Raw genomic sequence first — 27,943 nt, 5'->3', positions numbered from 1 at the left:
CGCTCGAGCGCAGCGAGCTTGAGGGCTGCGCGCAACGTCGCGGCCTTCACCAAACACCACGGTGCTCAACAACACCACATACGTCAGATAAGCACCTGCAGCTAGTTCCGAGCTGCATTCCGACCATACCGAACGAAACACGGGGCAATGCACCAAATCCAGGGTTCGCTGGCCTTGGGGGTGGGCGCCGGTACGGTCCGCTGCATGTGCCTTTCACATGTCAGACAAATCGTACGATTTTTTCCCCTCCCCAGGTCTTGGACCACCCGCAACACCACGGTAGGCTATCCTGGAAGTCGACTGTGCGCCGAACGGTTCCTGAGCTTATTTCGACGTCTTCGAAGCCGTGAGATCGCCTTAGATTGCTGTAATTCTGATGCGACTTCAAAGTGAATGCTGAGGCCTCTCGTGCGGCTCGAGCACGTGGGCGCTTTACGCCTTGGAGAGCAGGAATGGAGGGTGAAATGGTCCGGTCCGCTACCCATCGCAGATGTCTGGCTGATTGGCGCTTGTGGGAGAAGTGTTCTTCTTCGTTGTTCGCGTTCAGGAAACTGGAGTTGTAGGCGCTTCTCGAGTCGGGTGTCATTTGCATGTGAAAGTGGCCCCAACCCGACTGGCTCCACAGCGAAGTTTGAGTGCACGAGGAGATGTCCCAATCCATCATAAATGCCTGTGTGCTTGTGTCAGAAAGGTCGTCCTGGCATTGTGATCGAGGGATGGTCACTTGGACACTGTAAGTTGAACGCCTTTTTGGCCATTGTGATTCGCACGCTCGATGGAGTAAGATAGCTGCGGCAGCACGATCGTAGACGAAAGGGGCCTGGAGGGACGGAGATGTAAGAGAGAAGAAGCATGAAGTGCGCAGGTGGACTGGCAAACTGAATATATCAGCGAGTGCAAGCGTGCAGTGTTGGCGAGAGGTACCAGGTCCTAAGCTGGAAGGCGCACCCACGGTTAAGGCTAAAGTACTGCACCAGCCACCCAGGTCCGTTATGCAGAGCTTCAACTAGACATGGGTATTGACAAAGGGGATGGTATTGGTATCTAAGTGATATGTAATTGCCATGGTTCAGCACATGGCCTGCTCTTCCCTGCATTCCCCCTCTTCACGCTATGCACAAGTGCCACCCTATGATGCTGGTACCTGCGTAACGCCCAATGCTCCAACGCCAAATCCATGCTAGCCCTAAGGTATAAACGCCTCCAATCAAATACTGGTAAAGCACGCAAGCCTAGTACGTCTCCTCCTCATACGTCGACATCTTCCGTGGACGCACCGGAGGGCCCATGCCACCATCCATGCTTGCGCTTATCCTCCTTCCCACACTTGTCCTCCTTGGAAGCGCGCTACCTGGTGTGGGAATACCGCTCCTCTCCATAGTCAGACGTCGCCCTACGGGCGTCTTAATCTCACTCTCATCGCCCTCGTCGCTGCCTGTGTCGCTTCGCGATATGGACAGAGACTGTGAATGGCCGTGGTCACTCGGATGCCTATTCAGAGATGTGCGGCCAAACTGTCGTCCTTCGTGAAGGTGCAGAATCGGAGGAGGGGCCTTTCCTATTCGGCCGCTCATCGACGCTGACGAGTAGTGGCCCAGCGGGTTTCGTGTATTGGGTGTGCGTGTGCTTGGAGTGCGCGATCCAGGTGTTCGCGTGCCAGGTGTGCGCGTGGTACTGCTTCTGGTTACTGGACTGGGTCTGCTCGTGGGTCTCGGTAGTTGAGGTGTGGATGACATGGACGCTCGGCTGCTGGGTCGACTGTTGCTTGCATTTGAGGGCACACCGAATGAGAGCCGGCCTACACCACCACCACTCGCGATGTCTTGAACGGAAGAGGCTGAGGTCGACGCCTGTGACGCACGTTTCCTGATTGAGACTGAAGTTGGTAGGTAGTTGCCCGCTGCGCTCGGAGCTCGAGGGCTCGCTCGTGGAGGTGTGGACGTGGGTGCCGGCAGCTTTGAGCGTGCTGAGTGTACTCGTTCTTCGAGCTTCTGCATCTTGCCAATCAGTCCTCGAATCTGGTAAAGAGAGCCAGACCTTGGCAGACCAGTTGCCGACGTATTGCCCCCGATACTGGGTCGAGTTGGCCGCTGTCCTGGTACAGCGCTGGGGGGGCGCATGACTGAAGGCGTGCGTCGACCGCCGCCGCCTGCAGCACCTTGTGCAGGTATTCCAGAAACACTCGGCCCACGTGCGTGGCGTGGACGGGCGAATGTTCCCGCTCTCGGCGTAGCAGCTGGGTCGCGCGACGCAATTGAGGCTTTCCTTGTGGGTAGGGGGGACGTAAAGGGTATTGGGCGTATCGCAAGGGGCGCATCGGACAGTGGTGGTGAGGGCGGCGTTGAGTCTGGACGCAGAGCATCCGACTGCATATACGGTGGGGTGGATGCTGCGGTCGGCGAAGAGAGGTTTGTGTTAGTGGTGGAAGCTTCTGACATGGGTGAGCGCGGTCGCAATGTCAGAGAGTCCTTCGCCAAGTGGTTCGAAACAGTGCGCTGGTGGTGTTTCTCGATGGTAGCCTCTGCCAGTCGCAGCTTCTCCTGTGTGATCTCCGACTCGATCTTCAGATCTGACAGCTCGTCCCGAAGTCGCTGAGTCTCAATACGTAGTCCTTCTCGCTCTCGCTCCCCTATCTTGATCTCTTCCTCCAGCATGACCTCCCGCTCGATTGCCACGTTGTACTTTGTCTCAATGTCCTCGAGCGACGAGGTCTGGTTGCGGGTCTGCCGCTCGAAGTCGTCGTTCTGGACTTCCATGTCCCGGAGCCTGAGCTGCAGTGTTCGCTGCGCATCGCGCAGGCTGGTAATCTCCTTCTGAAGGATATTCTGCGCGCTGTTGGCTTCCGTCTTGCTCTGCTTGTACTTGGTCTGCAGTGCTGGTCAGCTGCCCGCTCCCCTGAACGTAGTAAAGCAACCGCCATGGTCGTGGAGAACATACCTTCCACTCCTCAGCCTCGAAGCCCAGCCGTTCCACCTTCTCCTGCAGTTTGCGCTCCCGCTTCTCGCTCTCTTCGACATCGCGCTCGAGCTCGGCCTCTAGCTCCTTGCTGGACGACTGGAACTCCTGCAGCTCTGCGTCGAGCGTCTCGTACGCAGTCTTGTAGTAGTCCAGTTCCTCCTGCAAGCTGCCAAAACCGCTGCCCCGAGGCGGAGGCGAAGGTGGCGTCTCCGCTCCTACCATGGTGGCAGGACGGTTTGCGGCGTCGACCGCAGGGGGGGGGGGGCTTCAGGAAAGAGCGCGCAGCGTTGGCTGGGCGGGGTGGTGAAACTAGCGCCCTGGTGAATCTTCGGAGTGATTGGCAGACACAGTATGGTACTGCGCGCAGTGGTAGCGAGAGGTGTGACGCGAGAGAGCAGGCGGGGTCGTTCCTGCTTCTTCTGCTGTCAAAGCTGTTGACTGTTTCAGCAGCGAATCGGCGTGTTGTGACGACGATCGCGCACCGTTGCCAGATGCAAATCTTCTGGCCGCTGGTCCCTGTCGCAGCGGCGCCGTAATGTCAGTGTCCCTGTCCCTGTGGAGATTAGTAGTTAATCGCATCCGTCAGTGAGGTGGGCGGGGTGTGTGTTGGCAGATGGCGGTGATGTTTGAGAGGGTCGCGCTGTTGTCCCCAGCGACCCGTGCGCGCTAGCATCCTGGTTGTGGCTGCACGAATGGGGGCTGGTAAAACGGCTGGCTGCAACTGCTATCGATACGCCCCCCCCCCTCCCCCCCCTCCCAACGGAGGAAGGTACGGCTGCATGTTCGTGGATCCAAGACCCAGGCTGGAGGTGTTCACGACACTCTCGCCAAATCTGCGTTTCAACTGTCTCCATCAGAAAGCCATATTCCTGGTGTGAATCATTACAACCTTGGGCGTCACATGCAATTTTCAACGTTAGGCTGCTGCCAACGGTCATGGGATCCCAATCACCTTCATGAAACCACCGTATACATGTGAGAAGAAAACCTGGGTATATGTGCAATCTGCTGCTGTCCATCCTTGCTTAAACCATTACTCGTGTTTACCATATGTGTCTGCGATGTCCCTCGACTGCTCTTGAGCATTGTTTGCGATCTCCTTGCCCTTCTCTACCAGACTGTCAGATTGCGATCCAGTGTTGGCGGCTTGCTGGGCGCTGGATGTCGTTGAGTCTGCTGCTTGGGTATACCTGTTGTAAACCTCGCTAGCCTGTCCCCGTGCTGTTGAGGATGCTGACTCTACTGACTCGGTCGCCTTTGCGTACGAACCGCTGGCCGGGTCCTGGGCAGTCAAGGTCGCGGACTGTGCTGCGTCGCTTGCCTTGTTATATGCGTCGCTGGCCTGTCTCTGCGCTGTTGACGTGACCGACTCAGCTGCTTCAGCTGCTTTCTTGTATGCTCCACTCGCTTGCTCTTGTGCAGCTGATGTTACGGATTGTGCTGTCTCGGCGGCATTCGCATACACTCCGCGAGCCTGCTCCTTTCCAGCTTCTGCCAGGCTTTGCGCCTTCTGCGAACCGCTGCTCACTGCGTCTTGTGCAGTCGACGTTGCAGACTGCGTTGCCTCGGTGGCCCTGTTATATGCCTCGCCGACCTGCTCCTTGCCGCTCTCGTATAGGTTTTGGGCCTGCTCAGATCCCTGTGCAACTGCGTCCTGAATCTTCTCAGCCGCTTGTCCAGCAACCTCAACGCCCTTCGTGTAGGTATCACCCACCCGCTCCTTGCCATCTTCGATGCTGTCCGCTGCCATCTGCTTGAGCTCCTCAGGGCTAGGGAACTTCTCCATTGACTTTAAGACCGCATAGTACAGGTTGATGATGACGGCGTGAATACGCTCCTTCATCAGCATCGTGATACCATGCGAAAAGAAGCCTTTCAGCACTTCTCCACCAAGACCCTGGTACAAGCCCGCGAAGCCTTCGGTCTGTGCAATGCGTAAAACAGTAGCGAACACAGTACGCTGTCTGGCACGGATAGCCTTCGACCTCAATGGCTTCTCTGCCTTTTCGAATTCTGATGTCTCACCAGTGACCTCAGTAGGCTTCTGGGACGAGACCTGAGCCCGTGTCTTAGCAAGCTGGAACGGGTAGGTAATGGTGGAGGCCAATGCCTTGCTCGTCGCCGCGATGAGGAACGTGACGCGTGCGCCGGGGTCATCACTTTTGCCCTGCGATACTAGGAGTCGCAACAGCACTTTGTGCAGCAGCATGGTGAGAGATGGGTTGAGCGCCAGTATGAGGCTGGCGGAGTAGCCTGACCAGAAGCCCTGCAATCCCTTCTCCTTCCTGATCTCATACGCAATGTCTCGTGTGCTTGAGGCTGGTGGTATGCCTGTGCTTCCTTCGAGTGCCGTCATTGCTGCTGTCTGCTTCCTGGTGACGATGTTCTGGATGGGCATCGTGCAGAGCTTGGAGAAGGCGCCGGCCACCACACCCACACCAATCTCTTCCATAGCTCCCAGGCTCTTGCGTCCACCGTTCGCGGCCAGCCGACTCTGCCTCACATACGAATATGCGAGGAAGAACAGAAAGCTGTCCGTGACGCCCTTGAACACCTCGTGCGGCATGCCATTGTAGAAGGCCGACAGTCCTCCTTCGCGCTCGTAGATTTTCTCGATGGCATCGAGGATGCCATTGTACCTCGGCCGCTCGTTCTCGCCCTGGAGCTGCTTCTGCACTTGCAGCCGCGTAACGACGAGGTCGAGAGGGTATGTGATGAGCTTCGAGACGGCCGTTCCTAATGCGCCGGACGTTGCGTGACCGAGCGCCGGCAAGGCGGGACCCAGAGCGCTGGGCTTTGTCGCCTGCTCGTGGGTGAGGTGGTACAGGGAGAACGCATCCTATACGCGTTAGCTGGGCTCTGGTGTTGACGTGATCGGAGCTCACCAGCTGCGAGTTGTAGATGTATGTGTAACTGCTCATCTTGATGGTGCTGCCGATGGACCGACAGGAATCATTCAAGAAACAACTCCAACTTGATCAAGGAGATGCACTCCGACAAGAGGATACAGAAACGCGGGGAAAGCTCTCATGATGGCCTTCGCGGAGACGGATCCGCTGTGACACCCGACAAGACGTCATCCTGAAGCTGCAGCTGAACTAGCCGAGCCGAGGTGTAGAAAGTAGAAAATTTATTGCGCTTGTGAAGACTCGACCAACACCACCACCGATCAGCAGCTGCACGGAAAGTACCTTTGCAACATCGCTCAGATACCGTCGGTAGCTGCCGAGTCGCTATGATAGACTCACTGCACGTGCAAGAGCAGACATGATGCGTGGCAGCAGTGAAGCCGCAGTACACAAGCACGCGCCACACAACAAGCATGTGGCCGGTATTGACTCATCAACCACGAAAGTAGACAACGGAGCACTCAAAGCAACTGCGAGAACCTTCTGGTTATGATCGCTGTTGAAAGTATCCTCCAATATGAAATCTGACCAGCAATTGGGATTCATCGAGACAGACTCGTTATCGAGGAGGAAGTTGCGACTCTCAGCGCTGGCCACATCTAAACGCACGACATCATCCTTCTATCTTTGCCAACCTTAGGGCGTGACTGCCGCTTGCATTGCCGGTTGAGTGTCTGAGCATTGTTGCCTCAGGCGTTATTGACGTTATAGGACGCATAGCATGACGCCCAGCTACAATCCCGCCCACCGTGAACGCCATCGAGTCGATGAGTATCATCTATAGCTATTACGAGTCAACAAACAAGCCAATTGTACTCCATAAGACCGAATCGTGCATGATCATGCGCTTCAGCCAAGAGTTCTCGCTATGCGGAGCTTTCATGAAACTACCTCCGCCGTGAAACAATAGCTTCAGAGCTGTCAACCACGCCTGTCTCCGCTGTTGCATCTTCAATGCCTGCTCTCGTCAATCCGTTTGTACCAAGCCAAGCTCAGCAACCCTTGTGTTGAAACGCGCGTTTTCCTCTCATTGAGTGCTCGACCAGACGTCGATCATCTTAGCCCTCCACCCTCACTGAATCGAACAACGTCCGAAACAACAACGTTCTGTTTTCGATATCCCGCTGCTTATCACTCTCAAACGTTCTTGGCGCATACGTACGATACCACGCTTTCCACTCAGGCACTTGGGATGCCAAGACATCAGTTTGATCGATTCAACATACCGATCAATATGTGCATGGCACCATTCAGCTAGAGGCTCCCACGAGTAGACCACCACCGACAACTTGGCATATGCGCCTTGTTTCGAGTGAGTTGTTTGTGCAGTCGAAGGTAGGTATAAAGGTACTCTGGCATCATGCGTCTGTTGTCCATCATCAGCATCAACAACTCTTCTTCATCTTTTCCTGTGCAGGTCCCTTCTGTACGATCTTTCACTTCAGCTCTGTGCTAGCCACAATCTTTTGTTCTTCAAGTCTCTCATTTGCTGTGCGAAGACTTCTTCGTTTTCAACTCTTGCACACTCTTCTACAAGTCGATCCAGCAGCAATCATGCGCTTCAGTCTCGCAACCATCGCCACCGCAGCACTCATCTTCTCGGCCTCAGCCGCACCACACAGAGGCCACGGCGAAAGTCGCAACAGCACCGATACCGAGGAGCAGGGCGGCAAGGGAGCCGGCCGTGGTCGCTACTCCGATGGCACTTTCCCATCCAGCGCCTTTGGCTCCCGCGGCACTGCTGCCCCAACTGGTCTTCCTGACTTCAGTGGCAAGCCATCTGGTCCTGCTTGGACTGCTGCACCGTCGGCACTCCCAACTGGTGGTGCTGATCTGAGCACCGTTCCTTTCGAACTGCCGTCTTCTGCGACTAGCAAGTTCGTTGGCATTTCCAGGGCCAAATCAGACGACTCTGATTCTGATTCTAAGGACGACTCCAGCGATTCTGGCGATTCCAGCGACTCCTCCGAGGACACCGGGGACACCAAGAACAAGGAAGAGAGCAGCTCGGATGATAAGGAAACCAGTGGAGGTGACGAGAGCACCTCCGACGACTCCAGCTCCGGAGATAAAGAGACTTCTTCAGGATCTGGAGATGAGGACACATCTTCTGGATCTGGGGACGAAGAGACCTCGTCGGGCTCTGACTCCGGCGACGAGGAATCTTCTTCTGGCTCTGGTGATGAAGATTCTTCTTCGGGATCCGGTGATGAGGACTCGTCATCTGGCTCTGGCGGTAGTTCCTCAGGCGGCAGCTCCAACTCCACCACCCCCAGCACGCCCAGCAGCGGCGACTCAAGCGCATCCGGCACCTTCCCCACCGCCGCTGGCGAATCCACTCTCTCAGCCCCCATGGAAGTCACCGACTTCGACGGCGGCATGGTGAAATTTGGCCGAGGCGTGTCCTGCTCTTCCGGCGAAGGCGGCGACAGCGACGCCGTCTTCATCGTCGCAGACGGCGGCTCCCTCTCCAACGTCATCATCGGCGCTGACCAGATTGAGGGCGTGCACTGCGCTGGTGCCTGCACGATTACAAACGTCTGGTGGGAAGCAGTCTGCGAGGACGCTCTGTCCTTCAAGGGTGATGGCGATAGCACTGTCTCCGGTGGTGGCGCGAAGGGCGCGAAGGATAAGGTTGTTCAGCACAACGGTGTGGGCACTATTTCCATCTCTGGCTTCTACGTTGAGGATTTCGGCAAGCTGTACCGCTCGTGCGGTAACTGCAAGACTGTAAGCCCCCCACTCCCTCTCCCTCATTCCCATACGTGCAGAGCAATCCACTAACAATTCCCAGCAAGGCGAGCGCCACGTCAAAATCGACGGAGTCACAGCATCCGGAGGCACTGCAACACTCGTCGGCATCAACTCTAACTTCGGCGACACCGCGACGATTACGAACTCCTGCATCACCGGCACAGACGTTATCTGCCAGGAGTTCGAGGGTACGAGCCCGGGCAACGAGCCGAAGGAGGTCAGCTCGGGTCCTAGCTCGGCGTGTATTTACACAGATGCTGATATCAACGTTTGCTAAGGACTCTGCGGATCTGGTGGTGGCGCGAGGACTACAAGGGGCTTGTTGGGAATGGGTAAAGAGGTGGGAGATTGATAGGGGTTGAAGGTTTGGGTGATTGGGTGATTGAATGGTGTATATACTCTCTTCTTGTTGATGTCAGGTTGTAAATGGAAGTCGTTGGAGCGCTGAAAACCGCGAACTAGACCGTGCAACTATTATCCTAGTGAGTACTTGCTGGCATTGCGACTGAATCTTCAGTCTTGAACAAGCGTCTTTGGCATCCTGCCCATTATCAAGGGAATGTCTCTCGCTGTTACTTGGAAGTGTTCTACTACGTACAGATCTAACGACCCTGTTAAGTCTTTGTTCAAGGCAAAAGCCTGACTGAAGCATTTAGCCAAACCATGTAAAAGCTATGATATTTGGCACGCTTGATTTTGCTACTATTGTATGAAGCTGTTGTCCTTCCGCCGCTGACTACGCGGTACAGAAGTAAAGACTGTGGAAAATGGAGATGATGGCTGTATGCACAAGCGCCAGTGATCTGGTCATAGCAGTAAACTCATACATAGCCTTTCTGTGGCGGTGGATTGTGAGTGATCCGTACGCATGTGGAAAGAATTGAAGGATTGAACTGAGGTTGTATTGCACTATTCTGTGTGTCTAAATATGTTGTGGTCTCGGTTGAGACCCTATTACCCTGGTATATACTGTTCTGGAATAGCGACTTCCAGGGCCAGTATATAGTCGGCTTCTCCTTGCGTAGTCTAAACCGTGACAGTTTCTTTAATTTCGCACACTCTGACAAGACGGCCGACCGAAACTCGACATACTCTTTTACAATGTCAGCTCCCTTCATACTACCATGCTATCCGGTGATCCACCTGGGAAGTTCTGGGGCTTGCATACCTCGTTCGGCGTTAGATTCTGATAGAATACGAACTTCGAGAACGCTGGATCGAACTCTTCTAGTTGTTTCTGGGAAACATCAGCTTTCACATCCCTGGCTAGACGCTTTTACTGACCTCACACTGGTGCTCCAGTCGCCAGAACGTCAGAACGCGATACAGTGATTGTAGAAACGGCATTGTGGCCCTCTTTGCCCCTCTCACTGGGTTCGTCCGTCTTCGCTCGACAGTGTCCGGTAGACGAGTCGCCTTGGCAGATGGGTGCGCAGGCTGCAAAAAAATCACATCGCGCCGTAAGGAATCGTATCGCCAGCCCAGCAATGCCTCTCAAAGATCAAATAGGGCAGTATAGTGTAGTGTTCAACAAGCACCAAGACGAAATGCGCTAATTCGCGGCACAACGGTGATTTCAATCGTTCTCACCTCTGCACTTACAACCCCATCCCCGCCGGGGAACCTTTCCCCGGCCAATCACATCCCCCATGTTCCCAGAAGTTGTAGCCGCCCACAAACGTGCCTCAACGTGTATGCACATGCAGCATGCAGTGCCACAAGCGAGGTGTCACGCGGCGGGGTTTCTGTGATATTGGTGGTGGTGCGGAGATGGGGTGATATTTTGCGGGGTACGAAGAACAAGTTGTAGAAGTACGGTCCATGGCTGTGCGAGGAACTTCGATACCTGGGATGGTTAGATAGAGAATGAGCGGCATAAGTTGCTCTCATAATTTGTACATCAACCGAGTGCATGAACTACTGCAACTGGTACATCGTTGTGACCATCGTGAGTAAAAAGCAGTATATCGCGAATTCTTTGTGTAAATGTAAGACAAAGAGTTGGGATTCAAGGATATAATCGGTTATGGCTGAATTTGCCATAAAGGAGGGCCGAGTATGATTGGGCGTGCAGAACACTTCCGCAAACATTGTATAGGAAGAACGCGGCGCATGCATGCTTCCGAGAAACAATGTACATAGCTGCATAGATATCAAAGACCTCTTCCAGCATTGAAAGGTGATACAGCGTACAGTATGGGGTAAAAAGAGACATGAGCCCTTGATGCTAGACACTGGGGTGGCCGGTCAGTATTTCTTGGGGTTTGAGTGATTGACTTCGTAGGTGGCGGAAACACAATGTCTTCTTCCTTTCAAGCGGTCAACAATTAACCGCTGAGATCGTGTTCTAGCTGTATGCGATTTAATGGCAGGCGTGTCTGCGGAGGAATGGAGGGTGAAATCTCAGAGTGTCTTTCAGCAGCGCAATAGTTCCTGAAGCCTATCAGTGCAGTGTCTTCCCCCCACGCTTGTTGGAACAAAGTCTCTGTGTCAAAATATCAAAACTGTCGTCACTTTTAACTTGTAACCACCTCTCCTCGTGCAACGCTCTTACTAAGGCCTACGGTTCCTGCCTGCAGAACTTGCAAGACTTCCGTAAGGGCACACGCATTCTATACAAAGAGGACACGTTGTAAAAAGACCCTCGCGATCGAGACTCCGTTCCTCTCTTTCTTCCTTCCATGCACTGGAGCCAACATCCCGACCAGTCCCCGTAGCGTCTCAGATTGCCCAAGTGGGGACTGAACATAAAGGAGCTGCAGAGTGGCAGCCTGTTGACATCAAAGGCGAAGTGTACTTGGCGCATTATTGCGATGGGGATTGAAGCGGTGAAAGAGGCAAATCGAGTAGAATTTGGGTGATGCGACAACTTGCCTCAAAGTTCGGTGGATCTGCTTCGGGTGACGACCGCTAGTAACCCAGGGAAGCGAACAATGTCGAATTTCTCGACGTAAAAGGTAGAGTGTGCCGACCAGTAAGCGTTGCACCAAGATTTCAAGATACTAAAAGAAGTACTAGAAAACTGTGTGAGCCGAAAGACTGCCGAACACGGCTGAAAAACGTCCCGCCAACTGCATTCTGTTGAGCTGCCATATCGACTACAGGAGCTCCCTCAGAGCCCTTCTACAACACCAAATACTAACCTTCTGGCATTGCTATCCTCCTACACCTATCTCCTACACCTATCTCCTACACCTTGATGTGAGCTACCCGTAGCTCACTCATCTTTAGGGCTTAGACCCTCACTATCTCTTGTACTTTCATAGAACTCAACCCCTTGTAACTAAACCCTTGCATTACCAGAGGTACAGTAGCACCTCTCATCCTCCATAGTATCAGATGCACATAGGACGTTGAACCAATCAATCAATCAACGGCTGAAAAACGTCCCGGCCGATGAAAAATTCCTCTGACTTCGAATTACTGAAACGGGGAGGATTTAGGAAGATGTGTTGATACCTGTGCAAATGTATGCCACCAATCATCACTGTGCATCGAGTAGTGTGCCGAACAGTGATGAGGGTATAGGTGATTTAGATGTCAGACAGTGCGATTGCTTGTAAAGAAGGAGTATGGGCGCAGCATTCCCGTGAGGGACACGTAAGCCTGTGTTCAAGTTGCCTGAAGGCTCATAATGGCGAATTGAGTTGTGATTGTGGCCTTTTCCACTAATCGCGTATACATCAGTCGCCTGCCTTGGTATAATAGACAAGTCGGGCCAGTGTCATAGCAAGCACATGTGTAAGTCGGACAGTGTTAAATTGAACCTGCGATGTAGTCGCTGCACAACGATGGCGTATAATAGCTATTCAGGCCATTGAAACCAGAATCCTTTTGTTCAGCCAGGCAGCAAGCACTCCGCCGGTAGAATGGGTACGGTACCAGCCAAGGACCATGACCATGACATGCTAGTTGCCAACCGTTGCCCAAGAGTGCCGGATTTTTGTAAAATCTGCAGCTTCAGCTTGTCAGCCTTATGAAAGAGCCTGTCGACAGCATGCGCTCTCAGGGCATATTGCTCGCCAGCGATCACAATTCCTCGGGAATTGCTTCACCATATGGAGGGACGCTGCAAGATCATATCATGCCTACAGATTAGGCGCAGAGCGGTAGGGCATGCTCCCAATACACGAGATTAGGCAATGAATGTTCGTGCCGGATAGAGCTTGAGCACTCGAACACGTGAAGTGGGGACCAGCAATGTCGCAGATTATCTGAATGGGGATATCCGGGTGAGCCGCGGAAGGTGTGAAGCATCAGGATGCGGTCGTCTCGGATGTGAACCGAGCAAGATATTGTTTGTCGATTAGGAGTATTGGGATCGTCGATTTAGAAGAAAATCGGTGTGATGCGTGTTGCAGGCTGATCCACACGGAGCAGTGACAAATCGGTTGAACAGTGGCGAATCTACAGAATGCAGGTTTCTGATTCGAGTCTGGTGGAGCTTACGTTTTGAGTAAGCCGGACTGTGCGCGTTTTGGGACAAGACGCCGAAAATTCCGAACTTTCTCCCCATCGAACATTTTGGTGATGTACAACGCTAGGTGTAGATTTCACCGTGAGTGTACCCTGACAAGGTTCGACCTGTAGCTGTAGGGGTCAATTACTTACCAAAAGTTTGCATCAGCTCCAGTTCTGGAGTGAAAGGCGTGTTGGGAAGCTGTGAATGTCGAGGCGCCTTTCGAGCAGTACTATCCAACGACTTGCGCCGGCTCAGCGCACGAAGACCCTGCCTTCGTCGCTGCACGTCGAGCGCGCAGAATGCGACGCCGTACAGCGGATTGCTCTCATAGGCGGCGGGATAAATACCCACCATGTTCATGAGGCAAAGAAGGACCCGCAGGTAACGTTTATCGGCGTTCCTACCGTTCTAACGGGACCCACAGTTATGATGTGAGAGATTCTCGCACGGATGCACATGCAATTCTTCAAAATGGGATCATGGCATTTTGCAAGTTTTCGACGATGGCATGATCGAAATGTTGAGTGCAGATCGGCACTTCCAGGGAGACAGCGGCAATGCACAACTGGGGTCTGCTGCAGTCACCCATGCTTCGGTTCAAGGCATCCCACGCTGATAGGAGAGATGAAGCGTAGCGTACACGAGTCGGTGAACAGCTGTTATCGCTGCCGTGTCAAGCACAGAGCCGCACCTCCTGGTGACGAGTAGGCCGGGACTGTGGCAAGATGCAACTCGTCGAACTGACATATTACCACGCAAGACTCAGGCCATGCTGAGCCACTCCAGCAAGGCGGTCATTGCAACGTCTGGTCACCTTTTCAGCTGTCGACTCGAGCGTCCTGAGACGAGCAAAGGGTTGAATTGTGGCACGGGTACAAGCCCCAGATTTCTCCTGGCCGATCTCTCGGCGTATGCAGGTCACGTCATATCTTTGGTTGCGTTCCTGACGGACTGAACTTAGCCCGATTCGACCTTAGCCGCAATTATTGGGGGTTAGTAGACTGCTGCAAAGGAGCTACGGGCCACGTCTGTCTTGCAGAGCATCTAGACCTCTGCAAACGCCAGCATACCGCACGAGTTGAAAGCAAGTGTGGGCGGCCTGATTTGTAAGGTGTTGATACCGGTGGCTCAAAGGTCTTTCCGACAGCGAACGATCTGCGTTGAATTCAGAAGCGCTCAAGGGGGTACAGTCGGCAGTGAATCTCAACATCTGCCGCACCAGGGGCATGCACAATACGAGACTCAGTAAGTAGCGGGCGATCGCCCCTTCGAGAATCAGTCTCACCCGGCACATCGCACTATCTAAAAGGGAGCCGCTGTCGCAGCGTCCACTTCTCGTTCAGCGATGCGTTCATGTGCGCCTCGCCAAAGAGCTCAACTGAGTGGGGATGCGGACCGCGGTTTGGCGTGGCAGTTGATGCTAGTGGTCCGCGGGATAAATCCCCAGGCGAATAGACACAGCTTCCATATTCCGTGAGGTAGAGAGGGGAGAAGAGTTCCATTGTCATACTGATTGGTGGCTGAACTTGCCGTCAAAGAAGATATTATTGGGCAGCACGAGGGGTGTCATTCGGGCGGTTTGGAACGCCAGGGTGCAGGAACAAGCGCCGTGATGCCAGTGTTGGTCGAGAAATCAAAAAGCCACTTTGCAAGCCAGCGAGAATACCCTGCCGCAGTACTATGGGGATCGCCGATCCGGACAGCCGACTGACGTCAAGCATGGCGCCAGGGAGCGCTTGCCCAATCGCAGCTCTTGCTAGCGTAGCCTGCCAGATATAGCGCCTTGCATGCGAAAGCTGAGGAACTCGATCTCGGAAGTAAGTCCCCAATGCTGGATTCCCATGTTTTGTCCGCCTAAGTAGCTCCTACCGCCTGACCACCCTGCTCCTTCTTAACCCCTCCTCTGCGTGTTTAACTCTACCTCCCCATCCCTCCTCTTTTGCGCAATTGAACGGTAATTCACTTCGCTGCTTGCCACATATAGCCCTGTATTCCGACTATCTGTCACCAGACAGCTGTCACCCAAACAAACAACCGCTACTTGACCCAGTCTTTGCATCTCGCCGGCGCTGTCTCTTCGCCAACAGTGTTCCGCCAGGCGATTCATTCGTCAGCTTTCACAGTTCTGGATTTTTACCAGGATGGAGGTTCAGCAACCGCAGTCTTTCGACTGGGCCAACGATGCCTACGCCGCTTTCAGCGACGCCTCAAAACACCAGAATAAGTGGACAGCTTTCGGTAGCAGCTCTGGACCCATGAACACCACCACAGCATTCACCATCCCTCCAGCTCTTTTGACCCATTCGACCGCACGTTTTGGACAGATCACTCCACCCGAGGAGCGTTCACCAGCAGACTCAGCCCGCATTGTCAGGGAAGGCTCCATCCCTGTCGAGGAGCTCATGAACGAGTCCCTCTGGCCCACGAACAGCGCAGAGTACCTACAGTCACCCCCACAGGATTCTCAACAGCTGCAATCGACGCCCGAGGACAGCCAGCCGTCCCTGAAGCGCCGACGTACCAGCAGACAATCTGCCTCCAACCAAGCTCAGGCCAATGCATCAACACAACAGGACGACGACGCAACTGCCAACCCACAGCCTCCCAAGCGCAAGCGTGGACGACCAAAGTCGCAGCCTCAGATGGTCGAGGCCTACACTGCGGACGGGTTCCCCTTCCAGGTGTCATCTGCTCGCCAGTCACACCTCGAGAAGAACCGAGTCGCCGCGCATAAGTGCCGCCAGCGCAAGAAGGAATACATCGGTGGCCTCGAGGGTCGTGCCCGCGAGTTCTCCGCCAAGAATAAGGCCTTGAAGGAAAGTGTTGCCATCCTCAGAGAAGAAGTTCTCAGCCTCAAGAACGAGGTACTGCGCCATGCTGGTTGTGGCTTCTGGGCAGTCGACGAGTACCTTGCTCGATGTGCAGGAGACCTACTTGGCATGGAGGCACCCAGTGCGTCGCGCACAAATTCTCTGCAGCACCACGCATCACCCTCAATACACCAAATGCGACCGCGCGAAAACAGCAACGAGTCCGTGCCTAGTTTAGGCAGTATGAGCGCAACCCCTGACGTCGATGGCTTTGGTGGTCTCGAGCTTCTCAAGGATTACGAAGATGACTTGGACGTTCAGCAATGATTTGATTGATCGTGCTTCATGGCACGATGCATTTGATCTTTGGCGTTCTATCTTCGGCAACTCTTCATGATACCCCGGCCGTGGTCGCATAGTGGACGATCACTTGTGCCTTTTGTCTTCTCTTCCTGTATTTTTTCTTCTATGAGGCGTTGCATTCAAGGCTTAGCGAAACAAAAGCAACTGCAAGGAAATGACGTTTAGTACGATGCGGATGAGTACGATATAACAACACTAAATATGAGCGATTATGATCACCAACTCAGCCTACTCCGCGACATTGGTGATGGCCTTCGTGACTGCCCATCTCCCCACAGGTGACTTTGCTACAGCAACAGTCTCATTCCACAAGAACTCGCATCGACGTCCCGCTGCATCAATACCTGACCCCACAGTCACCTTCAAGGTACTTACCTTGATGTAATCAGCTCACTCCACAAGACCCAACAGATACGCGTAGGCTCAGGCACCGAATCTTTCATCCCACCTGCCAAAATCCTCAGGTTACGCAACCAGGGCCTCCCTCGGCTATCAAGGCCGACACGATGAAAACAGTGGAGAGGCGCAACGTCAGACCACAGATCACCCTCCGAACCAGCGCGCGTGACGTAATTTTCCACACGGCTGATGCCTAAATCCCATAAAAACGTTGATGGGAATCAAGAGGCGAACATCAAGAACTGCCGGCAATGTTTGCCATTGCGCGCGCTATAGGCCGCACTGGCTGCGGAGCAAAACTCAATCCAGGTCGTGCGTCACTGGTAGGGCTAGGATGGCGCTCGTCGCTGCAGTAGCATCTGTGATTGCGGGGTTCGTCAATTTGGACAAAGGGTCTGGAGGAGTGGTGCGAGTGGAATCTGAAAGAGGAGGTTGGTAAGGGTGATGTAGATGTTGGTGTCCAATGAGCGCGCTTTGAGACGCGAACGATAGCTGATCTGCAGTGGTGGTGCGAATGGCTGTGGACTGTGGTTGAGCGAATCAGAGCACGCCAGTGACACGGTGACAGCACTGGAACCACGTTCGTAGTTGGGAGGGCCAGTTGCAAACGGCGGGCGCTAGCGGGGGGCTGTGTAAGATCAACGGTTTCTGATACTATTTGGTACTGCTTCGGTCCGGTGGACGCGAACTGCGAGCACCGAGTGTTCTCTCGCAGAATGCTCGGAGCGTGGTGTTTGCCTCCAAATTTTTTGTTGCAGTACAACGTCTAATGAGGGCTTCTGGAAGCCAGCCACACTGTGCCCTGTCTACCCAGACTACTCACGGTGGGCGTATACGTAGCTCGCACATGTAACAGACAATAGATGCACTGCTCGTATCGTGCAGTTACGGCAGTTGTAGTGCGTTCCAGAACCCTTTGCCTTCATTCTGATATGCAAGCTAGCAGGCCATGCGTCTGAAATACCGCCAGCGAATCGCACGCAAGCAGAGCCAGGAGGAAAATTACGCCAATCACTTTGCACCGCTGGAACAACCGGGGATGCTTTTCCCTACCAATCACGGGCTCTCTCTTACGTCATACAAACTTCCAATCCCATTGGCTCAGAAACCCCTCGGCGAACCAATGGTACCGCGACAATACGAACGCGAGGTGTGAAGCCCCGTGAAGCTTGTCTCATATCGTGGACGGGCCCTTGGACCCTGAACCTTGCAAAACAGCAGGAAATATCTCCGTCCCGCAACACTAAGCAGTTTCCTCTTCGAGGCATTGTGAATCCGCCCCTTCTCCAGATCGCGATGGAAACGGGGAAAATCCCATAGCACGCGTCATGGACTGGTGTTGGCGTCGTGCAGGCGCGTTACGAGCCGCGCGGGCACGTGGGTGGTCGCCGAACGTGGTGGCTTCGTGCGGCGCGTTAGCGGTGCCGATTATGCCATACCGGTTGGGTGGGAGAGTTGATGTGTTGTTGTTGGTCTTGCTGTTTCTAGAAGGTGGGTTCAAGCGTTCAAGGCGCCGCTTGAGGCTCGTACCGCACCCGTGCTGTTTCCTGAGGTTGACCTGGTGTGCGGGCCAGGGTGCTTATACTTGCAACTGTCGGTCACGAGGCCTATCGCAAGCATATGAGGATGGCTGTGTCTGCGCTTACTTTCAGAACTCTCGTAGTGTCTTGAAGTGCTTGGAGTTCAAAGTAATGACAACTAGGTAAAGATAGACAGACACGGCAACAACATCAGCGACTACGTACTTCATACAGGCACCACCACTAAGTTGCGTCGACACATCTAGTTCGACCTCCTTCCTCAATCGACTACAATCTGATTGATGCTGACGCGATGCTCACAGGCCAAATTGATCATTCGAGTATCATCGGAGTATGAGCTTTGGGGCCATGTGTCACCCATGAAGCTTGCCTCCGCTCACCGGTAATCCTTACGAGGCGATCACTATTGGGCCATTGTTCGGACTTCGATCACCATCTAAGTAGTATTGGATTCCAGGTACAATTTTGACCTTCCGGTCAGTGGTCGTCAGGCTGACATCACAGCAAAATGCCTTGCAGGAAGACTTCGTGTTGTACATGATTTATTTCAAAGCAATGCCGGACGTGCCTTGTGGAAGTTGAGCTTCACACATATAGATAACTGTTAACGAAGGGACAGCCGAATCACCGCGAGTGCCACACCAGTGAGGCTGAATCTCGCAGAACTCGGGCAAATGTCGAATGCGCTTTAAAGACATCTTCGTCCAGTATCCTGCTCGATAAGCTGCCGTCCAACTTGATTCGAGGCTGGGCTGCAATTGTCACAACGCACTCAGTATTTGCCTCTCAACCGCAAACATGACCCACACAAGTGAACACAAACTTCTTAATATCAGGTTTATGAATATTTCAGCCTTGGAGATTACTACGGCTGAAGGGCGGGTACCATCTTCTGCTTCGTTGCGAGACAAAATACTGCTCAGCCTCGCTCGACCGATGCAGCTGAAACACTCCAGCAAGACTGCCAACCAACTACGAACATCGAGTGTTGCATTTGATGATAACGCAGCATGTTGGAGCTGATCCAATCTGCCTCGTTGCTCGGCATGTCAACTACTTTGACTTCGAGCTTTCCCTCAACATCTTGCATGAGCCACTTTCAGCTTCAACCCCTTTGAACGGGGCTATGACCACTATGTAATCAAGTCCATGAACTTCTTGTTATCGTATTCCATGGACCTATCTTTATCGTAAGGCAGTCTTCGTGATTCAAGCAATCTAGGGCTGCTAGGTTTGAATTCGAAAGGGCGTGGTGAGACTGGGAAGGAATTGGATGAGAAGTAAAACATAGGTGACACCCTCTGATTTTGTTTGCAGTTGGCATTGTGGCCTTGTGAGGCGAATGTCTCCGTTGCCTACCAGTAATGATGAAGGGCCGTACAGTGCAAGACCATGGCCATCCGAACCAGTGCAAGCCTTCAAGCTGATGCTTCCAAATCTGATGTCCCTCAGAACTATCGCACCAAAAATCGATGATATCCAGTGGTTGTTGTAATCAGGAGCCGAGGTGGATTCAGTACGCTCACAGCGCTGGGCTGACCTTGCATGACAAGGACCCACAATGACCGACTATAGTAACGCCCTTGGCCCACAAGGAACTCAGGACTGCGCCTCTTTGAATGCCCTATAACCTCAGGAACGTCGTTCCATTACGGTCAGCACGATTATGTTATATTGCTGATGTGACATTGTTGACCTCAGGGCTTGATGTGGCCAGAACAAAAGATGATTGCTCATCCTAGCACAGCTGACTCAGCTTCCTCCACAACCACTCCACAAAGCCTGAGACCTGTTCCCAGCACCTCATCCGAGACACACCAGGCAAATGCCGACTAAGTCCAGTCTGCCTTGCGCTGTCAGACAATACCTGTTGACGGGCACCGTAGAGCACCGCCCTACTTGGCAACCTTCGGAAGCCTATTTGAAGACCCTTTGACTGTAACAGACTGACGATAAGCAAGACAACCCTCATCTCCTTCTCCGCCACTTATCACAGAACCAGCGTCAACTTACCAACACGAATTAGACACCACCAAACATGGCCAGCTTCGACGAGCTTGGAGGACAGTTTGTAGGGGCAGGCCTATCGGCAGCTCAGTGGTCTGGGGGAGAGCCCTGCACCGGCTTGGTCCTTGCGGTTATTGGCATCGGATACAAGTTGTACAAAATCGATAAAAAGAAGAAAGAAGCAGCAATGAGAAAGGCTTGAGCCATTACCGCCGCTCTTTCGGGTCAAAGGTATCAGCAGCTTCACTACGGTTTCGACAAGACTGACTGCTGACTGCTTTCTGTTAGTACCAGGATCATATCCACGATACCTCCAACGGCCACAGAAGAGATCGACACAAGAAGGGGAGGAGATCGAGTGGGCATTCATATTAGATTGGTTCATTGATTCATGCGGTATCACGGTAGACTTCCAGAATCTAGTTGTAAATGGGCATAGGCGGGGTATAGCCGACCAGCTTCTCGCCATTGCTGGGACGGAACTTCTTCTCCTTGTACCAGAGGTGCGCATCAACGGCAAGCTCCTCGACCTCGGAGAACGCGAACTCCTTCTTGGGAAGGAAATCGTAGATGCCCTGGGCGTAGTCGGGCGCAATGTTGTACACTTGTGCGAGGTATTTCTTCTACGTGGGTGTTAGCATTGCATTAGGCATGATAGGGATGAGGAAAGCTTACCTGAATGATAGGGTATGTAACGAATTTCAACATGTTACCAGTGTTCTTTATGGTGTTCTTCCTCTGCTCCTCGGTCATGACACGCGACCAGAGCTCTGTGGCTTGTGCGTAGTCGTTCTTCTTGCCCTCGTGCCAATAGTGGCTCTTGCGGCTCATGACGTTATCAGAGACCTGATATGGTGCCTCGGCGACGTCTGGCCTGAACTTGTGTGCGAAGCTGTTGGGTGCGTATTGCTTGTTGCCGGCGTGGTTAGCGTCGACACGCATCGTTCCATCGAAGTTCAGAGTTGCGTAGGATTTAGCCATGAACGGGCAGTTGACAGGGACCTGGTGCAGGTTGACACCAATACGGTGGTACTGAGCGTCGCGATAGAAGAACATGCGGAACTGCAGAAGTGGGTCGGGCGAATCCTCAATACCGGGGACCATGCTGCCGGGTGAGAAGGCGGCTGATTCAACGTCACGCTGGAAGTTCTCAGGGTTCTTATTCAGAACAAGGCGACCGAACTCCTGCATGGGGAACTGCGACCTAGGCCAGACCTTGGTGACATCGAAGGGGTCGAAGCCAAGCTTGTCTGGGTCGGCATCCTCAGCCTCCATGACCTGAACCTTGGCAGTCCACTCGACCTCCTCGCCCCTCTCGATGGTCTCCCAGAGATCACGCTTCGAGTAATCAGGGTCCTCACCACACATTTGTGTGGCTTGCTCTTGTGTGAACTGCTTCTGACCGTGCTTGGCGATGAAGTGGTACTTGATGTAGACGAACTTACCCTCAGCGTTGACCCACTTGAAGGTGTGGCAGCCGTATCCATGGTTGAAGCGCCATCCCTGGGGAGTACCGTGGTCACTAAAGAACATGAGACCGGCGTGGTTGCCTTCGGGCGTGCAAGCAAGCAAGTCGAAGATGCCATCGTAGTCGAACAGGAAGTTCTTGGGGTTGCGGTACTGGGATCGAATGACATCAGGTCCCTGGATGGGGTCTCGGCAGAAGAAGATGGGCTGCATAGTTAGCAAGATCGCCTTCAAATAGTTAAGACAGACTTACGAAGTTCAAACCGACAATGTCGTAGTTGCCCTCCATGGTGTAAAATTTAATGGCGAAACCACGCGGGTTACGGGCCTCATCAGGGAACTCACGTCCGGGTGTGACGGTAGAAAACCGAATGAAGATGGGAGTCTTCTCACCGACACTTGACAAGAAGTTGGCTTTCTGAACGTCTGTCAGCATTCACTCTTGACATTTCACAGTGGATTACTTACTGTGAGAGAAGAGACATCCTTTGTGCACTCGAAGTATCCAAAAGCTCCAGATCCACAGGGGTGAACCATGCGCTCTAGCTGCTTCGACCGGTTGAAGTGTTGCTGCTTTTGAAACAAGAAGACATCGCTGGCTACCGGGATACCGCCAATGGTCTTGCTGTGTGCTCTGTGCGAGGTCAGTTGAGGTTCTCTGGCCATTGACCAACATCGCACAACTCACGGGTCGGGGAAGGGAATGCCCTCGTTGTTGGTGAAGTAAGCACCATCATCTTCACGCTTTCCACCCTGAACAGCTCCAGAAACCTTAGCAATGATGTCCGCAGGACCCTCATTGGCGCTAGCCATGTGGCTCATGCGAGGGGCACGACCTTCACCCTGAACAGCACCCTGAATTGCCATAGCTGTAGCTTGCAGTGGGTGCTGCAGAGGGTCGTTTTGGTTGGTGTTGGCGCTGGTGCTGGAAGGTGCCATGGCTGCTTTGAGTTTCTGGGGCAAATTGGACGAAATCTCCATCGTGGGCCTCGAGGGAGCTTAAAGAGGGCGCGGGGAGCATACTAAGGGCCATGTCGAGTACATGACGGGTCCCTTGTTGCTGCATAGCTGTCAAAGTGACATACTGTTGACGCGTGGAGTTGAGGGGTTAAACACCAAGCTCGGCGCGTTCACGTGGCACGCGCGTGACAGCTATGAGATAGCGTGTTGATAGCTGCAAGGTGAGTGGATGATGCCTTGCTGTATCCACTGCTGCATGTCTGCTTTGGGAGCATACAGGGTGAACGCCTTCCTATCCTGGCCGCATCCTGGATGATACTCTACAACAATTCCATTCTATTGGGTCGGTGTCTGTAGCCCGCGGATGCGTGCCGAGGGATGGGTTTTGTGTTTGGCGTGTTGCGGTGAACATGGTGGATCGTAAGCGATGGAGTGTAACAATGACGTCGTCCAATAGGCTGCATTTCGAGGGGCTCCACCTTGACGAGCCCCTGGAGCATCACGATTGTCAGCAATGGGCAATATTCCAGCCAATCAGACTGGGAAGAAAGTCAGCAAACTGAACCCTGGCAGGAGCTTGCATCGAGCTTGCGATGTTTGTACCTGCGAGGAGAGAAGGCATGGACTGTGCTGAACCAACGTCGTACATGTTGCGAGAGCATGACGTAGAGCTCGAGTGACAATGCCTGCCAATAAAGATGAGCTTGTAGAAGGCAGAGCCTCTTACCAATACCAAACACAAGCATAACCATTCGCCAAACTCTACCACACCTACCGTACTGACCAATTTATCATGTTTTCCGCTCGTACCTTCGTCTCGCCTATTGCCAGGGCTGCCTTCAGGCCTCAGGCAGCTGGAGCCTCGATCAACAGCCGTGCATTTGCGACTTCTCAGATTTTGCATGCACCAGCCTTGACCGAAGCTATCACCAGCGATCACCGCGATCTCGAGAAGTACTATAAGGAGATTGTCAACTCCAAGGACGTCGATCACCAGACGCGTTATGGCAACCAATTCACCTGGGAGCTTGCTCGTCATTCAGTGGCCGAGGAGCTGATCGTCTACCCGGCCATGGAGAAGTATATGGGCGAGGAGGGCAAGGCACATGCTGAGAAGGATCGTAAGCATCACCACACGGTAAGCCAGAGTCCAATATTCTTTCTCTTGACATGTCCTAACACCAGGTAGCTCAAGGAGCTCCTTAAGACATTCCAGAACATGAGCGCCCAGGATGCCGAATACGTTCCCCAGCTGAAGAAGCTGTACGAGCACCTCGAGCATCACATCAAAGAGGAGGAGAGTGACGATCTGCCCGCACTCGAGAAGGCTCTGACCTCAGAGAAGAACCACGGCAGCTCTGAGAGCTTGGCCAAGAGCTTCTCCAGGACCAAGATGTTCGTTCCATCAAGGTCTCACCCAGCTGCCGGTGAGAACCCGTACATCGAGGGCCCCGCTGGTCTGCCAGTCGCCATCTTTGACCACATCGCCGATCTCTTCCGCAAATTTCCCGAGGGCACGATCAGCCCCAACCCGTCGCAGAAGTAAATTGTGTGTATGTTGGTGGTCGAAGGGAGCGCGACGGTACAAGACGCATTACGATGAGGCGTTATGGTATCTCGACATTGGGACGGAGTTTCGGTGTTCTCGATTCGACAGCATCTACGCAGTCACTAGTGTACAGCACAATGATACGATACACTAACATGTATGGCATCTCATATAAATGTCCTTTGTGAATGTGCTTGTCACTGTAAACGACTTCCAAGGAACAGCACCAATGCTTTGCTCCCCTTTCTTCTCCTATACGTGGATTTTTCTGAAATATTTCCCCTGCATTGTTTCACCTGCATCTTCTGTCTTGACATGCCCATGAGCACGCAGTCTTCTCAGGATGTGTTGCATGCTGCAGCCAAGTGATGCAAGCGCTGACTTCTAGGCAGGCGCGTGTAAACTGAAGTAGAGCACGGTGCAATGCGCCTGAGGCGTACCGCATTGGCCCCAGCAGACTGCTGGTATGTCGCAGTTTCTTACACTTGGGAGTGATCGGGCGACATCCCTGAGAACATAAGCTCGGCCATATAGTGTTCGGCCACATATTGTGATGGTTTATGGAGTAAAGAGGTCATGTGTGCCACGTGTTTTGGTGCAGTGTTCTTTCTCTTTCCAACAGACACTTTCTACCTCTGTCTGAACGACAGATACGTCACGTAAACAGACCCTGATGGCCCGGTGAGAGGCAATCACAGAACAACGAGAACAACACAATATACTGGTTCTACTGCTTCGCGCGGTTTCGCCCTGACTTACTGCCTTGCGCGGTTACACCTTCATTCATTGCAACTACTGCAACACATAGTTATTGGCCACACCACAACGCGTCACATATCATTCAACGTGCTATATTATCAACACCACCTACTCAAAATGGATGCCCGTGAAGTTGCAATACAATCTGCTATCAGCAATCTTAATGTTCGTGTTTTTGCAAGTCAGTAGAAGGCTGCTGAGGCCTATGGTGTTCCCCAATCAACCCTCCAAGAGCGCATCAACGGTTGTCAACCCAACGCAATAGCACATCAACAACCACAGCAACTGACTCCGGAACAAGAGCAATTTCTAGTAGAGTGGATACTTGAAGAGGACTCACGTGCACATCCTCCCTCTCATCCCCCTTGGAAAACTATGGGTACCCCATTACTATTTGGCCGAGCTTACTAAAGACAAGGATATCTTCACGAGTCTCGGACTGGACCATGTGGTATACCGTGCAGTACAGTACGCTATATCGAAGAACATACTAGCTTTGTGGATCTATCAGAACGATCTGTAAGGTATTTAGAACCACCTACGTCATATGCATTTGATATACGCGCTCAGCCGATATGCCCTGATTGTATTGACCTTCTGCATTGAGGGCACATCAGTGCTTCGAAGCCTCCAGGATTTGACAGAGCTTAACTCACTACGCATGACCGAAGGTCGGCTACTGTATCTTGATCAATTCACGGATCCTAGGCCACTTTGGGCCGAAGCAGAGGTGCTGTTTCGGTCAATCATTGAAAACCGATGGTTTACCAGATCGTGGATCTACCACGAGCGCGATTGTGCAGTTACACCAGAGCTCTCCTTTCGCGTCTTATCGTCCATCGACATCGCAAAACGCTTTGAACAACCGTCGCAGGATCTCATCCTGACCTCTGACGCCCTGCGCGACATGGCGAGCAGATGGCACGCTACCGTGTCCGTGCACGGGATGCGCGCAGTCGCGGGATGCGCCCAACGCGTTATGCATCACCTTTTCATCTCAACACAACACAACAACAATGACAGGTATCAACAAAGCACTTGCAGATGTAGATAGAGTACCTTTTGAGGAAGAAATCCCATGGTCAAAAATAGCTGACAAGCATGGTGTTGTTTGCTCAACTTTGACACGCAATGCAACGGGTGAGACACGCCCACATGAAGAAGCTGCCATTGCACAATGCAAGCTTGCGCCACAATAAGAGGAGCATGTGAAATATATCAAAGGTCTTACAGAACAACATCTACCTCCTACAAGGCAAATGATCCAGAATTTTGCAACTGAAATTGCTGGTGATGAGGTCTCTGAGAGCTGGGTTACATGCTTCCTTAACCGTCACACCGACTGACTCTTTATCAAATGGAGCAACTGTCAGGGGGCGGGGTTGCAGCCGGACAGAACAGTGTTTAAGACAGTAGTAGCAGGATAGATTTACAAGACGTAGCTCTAAAGAGCTATGTAGCGGGACAGCTTGTTGCGATTTGTGCCTTAAGCAAAGCTTGTAGACACTAGTTGATTGGTTCTTGGGGATGAGCAGAGGTACAGAAAGCCGTAGGGGTTGACAGTCACCTAAGCTAAGCTTGGGTGGTCAGGGGTAGACTATCCAGGCGGGTTGTAATAACCTTTGTAATAGTCAGGTAGTCATCTAGTCAAAGACCGTGGCAACTGGTTGCAATGAGTAGTACAGAGTATACTGTCTGGCTTTGTAAGAACCATACCAACCGTTCTTCCTCATACTACTCACACGATTGCTATTTGACTCCTATCCAATCCCTACCCTACTATGTACCGGTATCCCCCGAGCTACATCGAACTGTTAGGTATATAAGCAGGGCAGTGTACATAGTTATGGTAGATAGTTTTTGAGTATCCTTTTGTACAAGACCTATAGGAATAGAGGTTTACTCCTAGTTCTATCTATCCCAGTGCTCCCATACACCTTGTAGCGGATTCAAACCCATATCGGAGTTCCTCTCTTACCTGTGTCGTTACAGGCTTGAGAGCAAGTGAGATTCCAATAACAAAGTTGATTGACAAGGTTGAACACAATGCTATAAGGGCAGTGTGTCTACTTGCTATATACATGAGCAGAGGATTGCTCAGATTGCTTGGATTGCTTGGTACTGAGTATACTGATTGTACCAAGTATACTGCTTGTGTTGAGTATACTGACTGTAACGCCTACGACCAAAAGCACCCCAATAGTGGTGTGATTCCTACAGGTTGCCGCACACTGCTCCTTTTCGGTTGCAAACTGCATCCTTGTCACCTGGACAAGGGTAGTTCCAATTCCCCTCCAAACTGTGTACTTAATCAGTTTGGCACAGTCGTTAGATAGAGCAGTTTTTCTGTATCCTTTTGTACAAGACCTATAGGTGTAGGGAATTCAATCCTAGTGTTCTCAATGTCCCAGCACTCCCATATGCCTCGTAGTGGACTCACACTTACTTTGGACATCTTCCCTACTGGCCTGCGTCGTTACACTGACCATGCCAAGTATACTGCTTGTACTGAGTATACTGATTGTACCAAGTATACCACTTGTGCCAAGTGTTGCCAATGCAGCCCACTGCTCAGGTCGCTTGAGTTGCTCCACTGAGAGTGATGATCATACTGAGTATTGCCAACGCGGCCCACTGCTCAAGTCAATTGATACTACAGTTCCTTGGCTCCTCTCATATCATTGCGTAGTCCTGTTTGTTCAGTGTTGTTGCGGGTTGTCCTTTGATTGTAACAGAAACACCTCCATTTAGGCGGTCAAGGGTTCTCATATCACCTGCCAAGAAGCTCCAGATTATCCTCCACTTCATGCATCACCGGATATTGGCTGATAACTGCAGCCAAAAGCAGTGGACCCTAGCCGGCCTTGATGTCATCCTGACATGGCTTGCAGCCAATAACAATCCACCCAGTCACACCTCATGGAACATCATGGAACCTCATGGAACCTCATGGAATCCCATGGAACCTCATGGAACCCCATGGAATCCCATGGAACATCATGGAA

General features: G+C 52.6%; 12 protein-coding genes across 12 annotated transcripts; 7 read left to right on the top strand and 5 right to left on the bottom strand.

The window, feature by feature from the left end:
* Nucleotides 1-1,019: 1,019 nt before the first annotated feature.
* BU25DRAFT_412442 (uncharacterized protein) lies at nt 1,020-3,227 on the bottom strand. The gene is made up of 2 exons (XM_033706793.1): nt 2,938-3,227; nt 1,020-2,867 (listed from the first exon to the last, which is right to left on the bottom strand). Exons 1-2 carry the CDS (start codon nt 3,178-3,180, stop codon nt 1,233-1,235), a joined length of 1,878 nt encoding a protein of 625 aa, XP_033559982.1. The 5' UTR covers nt 3,181-3,227; the 3' UTR covers nt 1,020-1,232.
* A 493-nt stretch (nt 3,228-3,720) lies between these two features.
* BU25DRAFT_396590 (mitochondrial carrier) lies at nt 3,721-6,003 on the bottom strand. The gene is made up of 2 exons (XM_033704841.1): nt 5,844-6,003; nt 3,721-5,797 (listed from the first exon to the last, which is right to left on the bottom strand). Exons 1-2 carry the CDS (start codon nt 5,877-5,879, stop codon nt 3,992-3,994), a joined length of 1,842 nt encoding a protein of 613 aa, XP_033559981.1. The 5' UTR covers nt 5,880-6,003; the 3' UTR covers nt 3,721-3,991.
* Nucleotides 6,004-8,197: 2,194 nt separating this feature from the next.
* Nucleotides 8,198-9,009, top strand: BU25DRAFT_396587 (polysaccharide lyase family 3 protein). The gene is made up of 2 exons (XM_033704840.1): nt 8,198-8,597; nt 8,662-9,009. The coding sequence occupies exons 1-2, from the start codon at nt 8,220-8,222 to the stop codon at nt 8,896-8,898; spliced, it is 615 nt and encodes a 204-aa protein (XP_033559980.1). The 5' UTR covers nt 8,198-8,219; the 3' UTR covers nt 8,899-9,009.
* A 505-nt stretch (nt 9,010-9,514) lies between these two features.
* On the top strand, nt 9,515-10,004 carry BU25DRAFT_412439 (uncharacterized protein). The gene has a single exon (XM_033706792.1). It carries the CDS (start codon nt 9,723-9,725, stop codon nt 9,951-9,953), a length of 231 nt encoding a protein of 76 aa, XP_033559979.1. The 5' UTR covers nt 9,515-9,722; the 3' UTR covers nt 9,954-10,004.
* A 3,434-nt stretch (nt 10,005-13,438) lies between these two features.
* BU25DRAFT_111258 (uncharacterized protein) lies at nt 13,439-13,945 on the top strand. The gene has a single exon (XM_033700343.1). The coding sequence runs from the start codon at nt 13,534-13,536 to the stop codon at nt 13,789-13,791; it is 258 nt and encodes an 85-aa protein (XP_033559978.1). The 5' UTR covers nt 13,439-13,533; the 3' UTR covers nt 13,792-13,945.
* A 56-nt stretch (nt 13,946-14,001) lies between these two features.
* Nucleotides 14,002-14,728, bottom strand: BU25DRAFT_412435 (uncharacterized protein). The gene has a single exon (XM_033706791.1). The coding sequence runs from the start codon at nt 14,375-14,377 to the stop codon at nt 14,099-14,101; it is 279 nt and encodes a 92-aa protein (XP_033559977.1). The 5' UTR covers nt 14,378-14,728; the 3' UTR covers nt 14,002-14,098.
* Nucleotides 14,729-15,224: 496 nt separating this feature from the next.
* BU25DRAFT_308611 (uncharacterized protein) lies at nt 15,225-16,202 on the top strand (the record flags this gene model as incomplete). The annotated part of the gene is made up of 1 exon (XM_033702095.1): nt 15,225-16,202. A coding segment is annotated over one exon (978 nt), but the record flags the coding sequence as incomplete, so codon positions are not given.
* A 1,696-nt stretch (nt 16,203-17,898) lies between these two features.
* On the bottom strand, nt 17,899-18,735 carry BU25DRAFT_423112 (uncharacterized protein; the record flags this gene model as incomplete). The annotated part of the gene is made up of 5 exons (XM_033708193.1): nt 17,899-18,139; nt 18,186-18,246; nt 18,302-18,330; nt 18,401-18,463; nt 18,590-18,735. The coding sequence occupies 5 exons, from the start codon at nt 18,733-18,735 to the stop codon at nt 17,899-17,901; spliced, it is 540 nt and encodes a 179-aa protein (XP_033559975.1).
* A 1,887-nt stretch (nt 18,736-20,622) lies between these two features.
* Nucleotides 20,623-22,609, bottom strand: BU25DRAFT_423111 (heme-dependent catalase; the record flags this gene model as incomplete). The annotated part of the gene is made up of 5 exons (XM_033708192.1): nt 20,623-20,826; nt 20,879-21,877; nt 21,924-22,088; nt 22,139-22,304; nt 22,359-22,609. 5 exons carry the CDS (start codon nt 22,607-22,609, stop codon nt 20,623-20,625), a joined length of 1,785 nt encoding a protein of 594 aa, XP_033559974.1.
* Nucleotides 22,610-23,279: 670 nt separating this feature from the next.
* Nucleotides 23,280-24,315, top strand: BU25DRAFT_412429 (uncharacterized protein). The gene is made up of 2 exons (XM_033706790.1): nt 23,280-23,768; nt 23,820-24,315. Exons 1-2 carry the CDS (start codon nt 23,424-23,426, stop codon nt 24,174-24,176), a joined length of 702 nt encoding a protein of 233 aa, XP_033559973.1. The 5' UTR covers nt 23,280-23,423; the 3' UTR covers nt 24,177-24,315.
* Nucleotides 24,316-25,133: 818 nt separating this feature from the next.
* Nucleotides 25,134-26,284, top strand: BU25DRAFT_345430 (uncharacterized protein; the record flags this gene model as incomplete). Its single annotated transcript, XM_033703045.1, has 2 exons — nt 25,134-25,250; nt 26,144-26,284. Coding segments are annotated over 2 exons (258 nt in total), but the record flags the coding sequence as incomplete, so codon positions are not given.
* A 677-nt stretch (nt 26,285-26,961) lies between these two features.
* On the top strand, nt 26,962-27,700 carry BU25DRAFT_412427 (uncharacterized protein). The gene has a single exon (XM_033706789.1). The coding sequence runs from the start codon at nt 27,341-27,343 to the stop codon at nt 27,533-27,535; it is 195 nt and encodes a 64-aa protein (XP_033559971.1). The 5' UTR covers nt 26,962-27,340; the 3' UTR covers nt 27,536-27,700.
* The last annotated feature ends 243 nt before the right edge of the window (nt 27,701-27,943 follow it).

This window comes from Macroventuria anomochaeta (genome assembly GCF_010093625.1).
Source record: "Macroventuria anomochaeta strain CBS 525.71 unplaced genomic scaffold BU25scaffold_24, whole genome shotgun sequence".
NCBI lineage: Eukaryota > Fungi > Ascomycota > Dothideomycetes > Pleosporales > Didymellaceae > Macroventuria > Macroventuria anomochaeta.
Note: the sequence above shows the minus strand (reverse complement) of the source record. Positions and strands in the feature narration are given on the sequence as shown.